The following is a 10,193-nucleotide window of genomic DNA, read 5'->3' on the forward strand; positions in this document are numbered from 1 at the left end:
TTCATATTCATTCAGAACGATTCATATCCATTCAGACCGATTCATATTCATTCAGACCGATTCATATTCATTCAGACCGATTCATATCCATTCAGACCGATTCATATTCATTCAGAACGATTCAAACCCATGAACATTTTTGTAGGGCTGATTTTCAACAGGTTTCTTGTATTTTAGATATGTTTAGATGGACTCAAACTGGTTTTAGGTCTCTTCCTGTGTTCACACTGTCTTTAGCTTTCAACTGATCAATGGTCTGTTCATCACCTCCTTGAGTGCATGCTCCAAGCAAGTTGACAATGTTGTCATGGTAACCCAGATGACTGAGGATCTTAAGCTCTGACATTAACGCCTCTCGTTCCTCTGAGTGAGCGCTTGCTGTTGATGAGCACATGAAACATCACGTGTCATAGCCTGAAGTGATGATAAGGAGGATGAGGATGAAGCAGAGCAGACTCACATTTGAGCATCTTGACAGCAACTTTAGTGGTTTTGTTGCCAGCTCCCAGACCAAATGCTGTTGCCTCAACAACCTTCCCAAACGCCCCTGAACCCAGGACTGGCCCTGAAAGATGAGCAGTGAGTGAGAAAAAATGGGCAGGGGTTCACCACTTCATTTAAACTGTGTCAGAAAATAAAAGTAATATATTAGAATAATGTTGCTCAATAGAAAACTATGAAGGCTGTGAATGTTCCACTGTGAACAAGTTATGGATTTATGAGTATTACAATTCACTGCATCCTATTTCTATAGTCATTAAAAAAGCAGTCATAGTTTAGAAACAGGAAGAGGAGAACAGTTTTGTATTGAAGGTAATGCTGTGGCATCTGGATATTAAAAAAGGAGCATTAACATTGTAAAAATGTGTTGAGATTTCATACCGAATCTTAGTTTGTCTCGAGGAAACTCCCACTTTTGATTGTACGGCAGCTGGGTGGGGTCAACAAAGGTATAGTTGTTCCCATCTATGCTCTCAATAATTTTCCAGCGAATCTCATACTTGGGTTTCTGATAAATAATAATAAAAAATAAATACATATAAATAAATAAATAAAATTTATGTGTATATATATATATATGTATATATATATATATATATATATATATATATACATATATATGTATATATATACACACATACATACAGTATATATTCAGGTTATCTTTGTTATCTGGACTGTGCTCTCCTGGCCTCACCTGTTTTCAGGAACTCACCTGTCTGCACCTGTAAAAGACAACCAGTAGAAGCACAAGGAGGACAGCAGCGGCACTCAGAGCTCCAATCAGAGGTGCTGTGAAGATGGAGAGAAGTCCTGTTGGACCTGAAAACAAGAATGATTTTTATGAAATGATCATGTTTTGGCATCTACTAACTATTTTCACTGACTTCAAAGTGCTTATTTCAAGCCACAACAGCTGTTCAAATATGTAATTTTAGTGACTTTTTTTTTTACTTTAACAGAATGTCTACATCAGTAGATGGTTGTTTGGGGCTAATGTAACTTAAACACATCAAAGATTTTGTTAAAACTATGTCAAAGAGAAGAGCAAATTTTCCTCATCTTTCTTTTAAACTTCACTCAAAGATCAGTTAGAAGTGAATTAGTGTCATGTGGCCAAATTAATAAGCAGATGGTCCTCTTGTCCTGATCCTGGTTCTGCTAAAGGTTTCTTCCTCATGAGGGAGTTTTTCTTTCCACTGTCGCCTTCATGCTTGTTCAAGATGAGAGTTCAGTGATGGAGTTAAACTCAAAGCTGCTCCTCAGATAAATAATGTTCAATTATTATTTTATACATGAATGTTTCTGTTCAGTCCCTGAGACGATTCTGTTGTGACTTTATACTATATGTATAAGCTGAATTGAATTGAATATACATAACCCTAAACCTAACCATGAGCATTATATTACTAGTATATTAAGTATATTTACTTGAAAATTATTATGATTGAAATAATTGTTTGAAAAAAGGGGCAGATAAAATAAGATTTTTTCTTCTTTCTGCTGCCTTTCATTTTAAATCTTTTGTATCTTTTTTTTATATTGTTATGGAATTGTTTTGTACTTTTTTAAAATTAATAAACTTTATACCATACCATTATACCATATTGACATATAGTGTCTTGTGAAAGTATTCGGCCCCTTGAACTTTTCAACATTTTCCATATTTCAGGCTTCAAACATAAAGATATAAACAACAAAGTCCATGTTCAATAATCCAGATATAAAATCCAACAGTTTTCAGTCAGGTCATCTGGACTGTTTCTTTTTTTTTTTTGTTCTGAAATACCATTCCACTTTATTTATAAAGCACTTAAAACAGCAACAAGGCCAACCAAAGTGCTGTACAGACAGAACAACAGGTAACACACAAAGCAAAATACAAAATGAGGTAAATCAGAATATAGACATAAAAACGATGCAGATAATGACAACAAACCAGTGTGGAGCATACAGGATCAAACACAGATCATCTGGTGTTGAAAGATACTGAATAGTAGTGAGTTTTTAAACTGGACTTGAAAACAGAGAGGGAGGGGGCCTGTCTGACAAGCAGAGGTAACTCGTTCCATGTTTCGCCTTCAATCCAGAAGGCTTCATCAGTCAAGGAAACACACAACAAAACTGATTCTTCCTCCAACAGCTTACTCCAAAGTGGAACAAACCAGTTCTGCTTGTGTTAAGATGGTCTCTTTGACACGCCCCCTCCTCCATTGCCTGCCCTCTTCCTTGTTGACAGTCTTGTCAAACTGGTTGAACTGGAACTGGTTTGTTCCACTTTCGAGTAAGCTGTTGGAGGAATAATCAGTTTTGTTGTGTGTTTCCTTGACTGATGAAGCCTTCTGGATCGAAGGCGAAACGTCTCAGCACAAAAAAAGAAACTGTCCAGATGACCTGACTGAAAAATGGTGGATAAAGATATAAAATTTTAATTTTTTGTGAAGAATCAACAACAAGTGGGACACAATCGTGAAGTGGAATGAAATTTATTGGATGTGTCAAAACTTTTTTAACAAATAAAAAACTGAAAAGTGGGGCGTGTAATATTATTGGGCCCCTTTACTTTCAGAGCAGCAAACTCAGTCCAGAAGTTCAGTGAGGATCTATGAATGATCCAGTGTTGTCCCAAATGACTGATGATGATCAATAGAATCCACCTGTGTGTAATCAAGTCTCCATATAAATGCACCTGCTCTGTGATAGTCTCAGGGTTCTGTTCAAAGTGCAGAGAGCATCATGAAGACCAAGGAACACACCAGGCAGGTCCGAGATACTGTTGTGGAGAAGTTTAAAGCCGGATTTGGATACAAAAAGATTTCCCAAGCTTTAAACATCCCAAGGAGCACTGTGCAAGCAATCATATTGAAATGGAAGGAGTATGAGACCACTGCAAATCTACCAAGACCCGGCCGTCCCTCTAAACTTTCATCTGGAACAAGGAGAAGACTGATCAGAGATGCAGCCAAGAGGCCCATGATCACTCTGGATGAACTGCAGAGATCTACAGCTGAGATGGGAGAGTCTGTCCATAGGACAACAATCAGTCGTACACTGCACAAATCAGGCCTTTATGGAAGAGTGGCAAGAAGAAAGCCATTTCTCAAAGATCTCCATAAAAAGTGTTGTTTAAAGTTTGACACCTGGGAGACACCAAACATGTGGAAGAAGGTGCTCTGGTCACATGAAACCAAAATCCAACTGTTTGGACACAATGCAACACAGCTCATCACCCTGAACACACCATCCCCACTGTCAAACATGGTGGTGGCAGCATCATGGTTTGGGCCTGCTTTTCATCAGCAGGGACAGGGAAGATGGTCAGAATTGATGGGAAGATGGATGGGGCCAAATACAGGACCATTCTGGAAGAAAACCAGTTTGAGTCTGCAAGAGACCTGAGACTGGGACGGAGATTTATCTTCCAACAAGACAATGATCCAAAACATAAAGCCACATCTACAATGGAATGGTTCACAAATAAACGTATCCAGGTGTTGGAATGAACAAGTCAAAGTCCAGACCTGAATCCAATCCAGAATCTGTGGAAAGAGCTGAAGACTGCTGTTCACAAACGCTCTCCATCCACCCTCACTGAGCTCCAGCTGTTCTGCAGGAAGAATGGGCAGAACTTCAGTGTCTCCATGTTCAAAACTGATGGAGACAAACCCCAAGAGACTTGCAGCTGGAACTGCAGCTGGAACTGCAGCAAGAGGCGGAGCTACAAAGTATTAACGCAAGGGGGCCCAATAATACTGTACGCCCAACTTTCAGTTTTTATTTGTTAAAAAAGTTTGACACATCCAATAAATTTCATTCCACTTCACGATTGTGTCCCACTTGTTGTTGATTCTTCACAAAATATTTAAAATGTTATATCTTTATGTTTGAAGCCTGAAATGTGGCAAAAGGTTGAAAAGTTCAAGAGGGCAGAATACTTTCGCAAGGCACTGTATCTTGGAAAAGGGAGTGGGGAGGTCACATGTGCCCAACTCAGGCTAAAGTGGAGGCTATTTTGTTCGTTTCTGTTCCCACCGCTTGTACTGAGTTACAATGCTATTTGGTATGGTATGGTATGGTATGAAGTTTATTCATTTTAAAAAAAGTACAAAACAATTCCATAACAATATATAAAAAGATACAAAAAAATTTAAAATGAAAGGCAGCAGAAAGAAGAAAAAATCTTATTATATCTGCCCCTTTTTTCAAACAATTATTTCAGACATTAATTTTCAAGTAACAGAACAAAATGAATAACTTTCTAATTTTTCTAATTCTAATAAAAAACACACACTAAGCTACTTCATATATACTTTTTTAACAATTTAGCTATGGTTTATTTAGCTATGGTTGGTTACTATCGGGGTTTTTGTAAAATCTTTTCTTTTGTGGCTGCCCCTTTAACAGACCTACTTAGCCCAAAAGTGGATTTTATTTGGTCTGACCGGTGTCAATCTGCTTTTGAGCAGACTAAATCTTTGTTCATCAACGCTTCTGTGTTGTCTGCCCCTCACTTAGATGTGCAGTTTAAGGTTGTTTTTACAGCTGATAGTCCGGTAGACTCGGTTTGGTTGGAGACCAATATTCATGACATTTTGTTACATTTGAGCTGGTGCGTTTGCATTCACACTGCACTGTGCAGTCGAGCCAACCTGTTGAACCAACCTGTTCCCCCACTCGCCTGTGGGGGCGCTACACCAAGAACTACTGAAAGAAACGACACAAAAACCTCTGAAGAAGACTCTTCTTCTTCTGTAAATAAAAATAAAAACGAAGTGGCATCAAGTTTTAGCAGTTTTAGGAGTTATATTTTGTCATTTTTCAACAATGGACTCAGCATGAGCAGAAGATGAGGCAGAAGACCATGGAGAATATTGTTTTTCACACAAGGCAGCTGACGGCTCCATATAAGAGAAATGTGTGTTTGTTTGTCCTGCGCTGTACTCCACTTCCTGCTTGTGGAGAGGGGTCCGGTCTGTTTACATTCACACTGTACTCGAACCGCACTGGAGTTCTCTTCTACCAGACCGAGACCTAGGTTTTTGTTCTGTGACAGAGTTCAATGGCGAGTTCACATTTCCCCAAAAGAACCGGACTTCCTGGGCAAACAGGCTAGAGTTCGGGACAACAGGGCTGTTGTGAATGCACCCTAAGTTGGTTGTGGATGTATGTGACTCTGGCCTTTTACAGGGTGGTACTGATGGTGTGGACCATCCGGTTTCTTAATTAAAAAAAAACTTGATAGACATCAGAAGTGGTATTCCACCAAAGGAGGCATTAGCATTGGTCCTGGCTTTAGAGCACTTTGAGGTGTATGTAGGCGGTTCTAGCGGACCCATGCTTATTTTTATGAACCATAATCCATTAGTATCCTGATGCATGCTCAATAATCCAGGCAGAAAAATCTAAAAAGGTTAAGTCTGGTCCTCTGGACATTCATAAAACAAAACTAAGCAAAACAAAACAAAAAACAAACAAAAAAGTAGAGTCTCCTTTTTTTGTTTGTTTTTTGAATGTCCAGAGGACCAGACTTAACCTTTTGAGATAATCCATTAGTGTTTCTGTACTGCATGCAAAATAAGAAGTGCTGTCTGATGAACTGGTCTCTACGGCTCCAGTCTTTTAACAACTCCATCTTTTAGGCTTAGATGAGAAAAGGGGAAGAAACTATAAGGAAAGAAGGTATATAAAAAGATCTCTCACACCAAGTCCTAGACAGGGCACGATTTGAGGCTTCAAAAAAATCTACCACAGCAAAGCAACATATTCAGACATAATACATGAGGCCACTGAAGACATTGAATTTAAAGCAAAGTTCATAGTATAGTCCAGAGTCCCCCTCAGCCATTGTCCAGATAAGAGGTGTTTGTTATCATCAGCTCAGTTGAGGTTGTGTCACATGTCCACGGCTTTGGGGAAGGGAGGGGTGAGGAGACAGACGGAGCGTCTTTGTTTTCAGAACGTCCCAGACGAATTGAGATAGTCCGCCTTCAAGGCCAGGTCCAGATCCACAGTTTGGGTCAGGCAGAACTCTTAAATTGTTGCTTCTGCCTTTTAAAGTCTTGCTAGAACATTCTCTGATGGTGACTCCAAACAGCCGAATTAATTATTTATGCCTAAAGTCGAGCTCACAGCTTCTCTTTTATTTTATTTTTCTCTCTGGCTCTTATTATATCATTTTATTTATAGAGCACTTAAAACAGCAACAAGGCCAACCAAAGAGCTGTACAGACAGAACAACAGGTAACACACAAAGCAAAATACAAAATGAGGTAAATCAGAATATAGACATAAAAACGATGCAGATAATGACGACTAACCAGTGTGGAGCGTACAGGATCAAAACACAGATCATCTGGTGTTGAAAGATACTGAATAGTAGTGAGTTTTTAAACAGGACTTGAAAACAGAGAGGGAGGGGGCCTGTCTGACAAGCAGAGGTAACTCGTTCCAAAGTCTTGGTCCTGCTACAGAGAAGGTCCTGTCACCTCTGCACTTAAGACGAGTTCCTGGAACTGTGAGGAGCAACTGGTCCGCTGACCTCAGGGAGCGTGGTGGGACATACGGTTGTAGCAGATCAGAAAGATGGGGGCGACACTGTTCAGTGATTTGTAGACATACATGAGTATTTTGAACTGGATTCGAAAGTGAACTGGTAACCAGTGCAGTGAGGCCAAAACTGGTGTAATGTGCTCTCTTTTGCCTGTACTGGTTAAAAATGGGGCTGCTGCATTCTGGACCAGTTGTAGTCGTGCAATGGAGGTCTGACTGATACCAAACAGGAGTGAATTGCAGTAATCAAGCCTAGATGTAATGAATGCATGTATTACTGTCTCCAGGTTCTTTTTGGACAATATGGGCTTCAGTTTAGACAGCCGCCTCAGCTGGAAGAAGCATGATTTAATCATGTTTACATGATTGTTAAGTTTCAGGGAAGGGTCCATTATCACGCCCAGATTAGTGACTCTTTGTTTTTCTGACAGGGTTAGAGCGGAGAGGTCGATGCAGTGGTTTGTGATCGTGTCGTTGGGAGGGAACAACATGCTCTTGATCAAGGTGGCTGCTTCCGTCTTTCCTCCAGATTTTCCTTCCTCCTGCTCTGCTCTCTGTGTGTCTGAAGTGCCTGGTTCACATCTCCCGAACATAAATTAAGAAGATTATGGATCTGGTATCCTGGACGTTCAACTCTATTGATAAGATTTTTTCAACAAAGTGACAAGGTCCTGGAGAACCTGCGTGTCCAGCTGAGACGCACACTGTGGGGTACGTCATGGACCCGTGGGGAGTGTGGCAGCTGATGTGCCTCTCAGTTCTGTCTCAGGAGGATGTTGAAGACATTTACATATTTGGATTTATGTTAGCAGGGACTCTGCTTTTTGGCATCGGCGGGGCTCTGTTTTATCGACTATTGAAGAAGACATTTTTCATTCAACCTTTATTTCTACAGGTTAATCCCATTGAGCTTCGAGGACTCTTTTACAAGAGAGACCTGATTTTAACAGAGTGATGACAACAGTGGACAACAATGACAACAATAGACAGTTATAAAAAGGCATACAGATTTTTATTTTTTATTTTTACAAATAAGATGGCCAAAAAAAGTAAGAAAAACAGCTAGATTCTAAGGCAACTGTAGAAAACTAAAAACAGGAACATGTCAGCATTGGTCCCTGCCAGGAGTCCAACAGATTCTTAAAGACACTTAGAGAGGTCAAAGGTCGAGAGCTTCAGGTCTTTTTCAAGATATTCCAGGCATTGACACACCTGCAGCAGTTTCGACCATGGCAAAGCTTCTGATTCAGTGTGAAGGTTTGGTCCGTGCTATAGGAACTCTGAACCAACTGGTTTACGAGCTAAACCGTAAGGTGGAGGCGATTTATGAGAATCACAGGCCACCTGCGGCTTCTGGGACTTGCCAGCATGGTGGGTTTGACCTTGAAGGAGACTCATAGCATGGATCAGTGGAATGGAATCTCACAATTAGACTATTTCAGAACCAGAACGTCCAGATGGATTCAAGGCTGAAGGAAAAAATCTGTCTGCCTGAAGAAAATCAACAATTGTACATTTATTAATTCAATGCATACTGTATTTTCCACCATAAACGTCACATCTATAATGCATCACCGCTGACGACCTGGAAATGTGGGCCGGTGTTGTGCCAAAAATGGATTGGCTGCCAAATGGTGGCCACAGGAGCGTGCACGGACAGACTTTAACAAGAATTTAACAAGATAACCACCTAAAAAATATATTTTTTGCTTGAAATTATAGTAAATGTGTTTCTCGGTTGAACTTTTTCTTAATAAATGTACTTTAATGGTCAAATCAGCTGAACTTCAAAAATAGTTTTGCAGCCTCGCTGCTGCGTAGCGGGCACGCGCAGCTGTACAAGCCTCCACATTTCTTAGAAATTTAACAAGATTAATGCCTAAAAACATTTATTTGTTTGCTCAAACTTATAGTAAAGGTGTGTCTCAGTTGGACTTTTACTTAATAAATGCACTTTGACGGTGAAAACAGGTCCAAATGAAGGCGACAAAATGAAACGGCTTTAACATGACGACACACCCACTACCCGTGATGACAGAAACATCTATTTATTTTATTTTATTTATTCAAACCTGTTGAAATCTTCATCCTCTGTGTCGCTGGCGAAGAGTTCTGCCAACTCGTGAGGTAGGTGATGCAGCGCTGCCTCCTCTTCCTCCCCGGGGATGTCAGAGTCCTCCTCAGCTCCAGCTCCAGATAACATCCCGGTCTTTCTGAACCCCGACTGGATCGTTTCTGTGGTGACTGAGGTCCACGATTTATCAGTCCAGTCGAAGAGCTGCCGAAACGTCGCGTGGCGCATCCGTCCCGTAGCGGTGCAGCTGCTCTCCATCCTCCATCCACTGTTCCCAAAGAGCTCGGGTTCACAGAAATGTCCAGAGGCTGCAGCACGTTTGTCAAGCCTCCCGGGATGATGGCAGGGATGGAGTTACACGCTTTCATTTTACCTTTAAATTGCGGCGTGATGTGCGCACACATGCTGTCCATCACCAGCAGGGCTGTTTTTCTCTGTAAAACCCATGTAGCCGCTTCTGGAGCTCTTTGTGAGCCACACGTTCATCATGTCTGTGTCCAGCCACCCCTTCTTGGTAACCGTCACAGCATGCGCGGGGGAAACCTCCTTCGGCATGGTGTTACAGTATGTCTACATGTGTACTAGTACAACCTTGTGTACATAATTTCGCTCCACCACATGTACCACATGAGGGGCGAATGACAATAAAGAAACTCTGACTCTGACTCTGACTGACAAACCACACTTCCAAAAATATAATGATAAGTTGCGTGTATCGATCACCTGATTCAAATATTGAATCATTCACCAATCACATCATGACAATATTGGAAAAAAGTTCTAATAAATCAGTTTTTTTGTGTGGAGATTTTAATATAGACCTGGGAAATAAAACAGACTCAAATAATATCGGAACATTTATAAACTCAATGCACAGTTTAAATCTTTATCCATTGATTTCAAAACCCACAATAATTACTACCCATAGTGCTTCAATAATTGACAACATTTTTACAAATATAACAAATAAAGAACTTATGGGTGGCATTTTGATCACGGATGTCAGTGACCACCTACCAGTCTTCACTATCTATAAAAAAGATCAATATGATGTGAAAGTAGATAAAAT

General features: G+C 40.4%; 1 protein-coding gene across 1 annotated transcript in view; it reads right to left on the bottom strand.

The window, feature by feature from the left end:
• Window positions 1-9,679, bottom strand: part of csf1rb (colony stimulating factor 1 receptor, b) — a 41,966-nt gene extending 32,287 nt beyond the window's left edge. The window contains exons 1-5 of the mRNA XM_037688177.1: window positions 9,541-9,679; window positions 1,217-1,323; window positions 883-1,009; window positions 461-565; window positions 268-378 (exon numbers count right to left, since the gene is read on the bottom strand). Coding sequence (XP_037544105.1) covers window positions 268-378; window positions 461-565; window positions 883-1,009; window positions 1,217-1,323; window positions 9,541-9,679 — 589 coding nt within the window. The remainder of the gene's footprint in view (window positions 1-267; window positions 379-460; window positions 566-882; window positions 1,010-1,216; window positions 1,324-9,540) is intronic.
• Between the last annotated feature and the right edge of the window lie 514 nt (window positions 9,680-10,193).

Source organism: Nematolebias whitei, chromosome 14 (genome assembly GCF_014905685.2).
Source record: "Nematolebias whitei isolate Nwh7 chromosome 14, NemWhi1, whole genome shotgun sequence".
Lineage (NCBI taxonomy): Eukaryota > Metazoa > Chordata > Actinopteri > Cyprinodontiformes > Rivulidae > Nematolebias > Nematolebias whitei.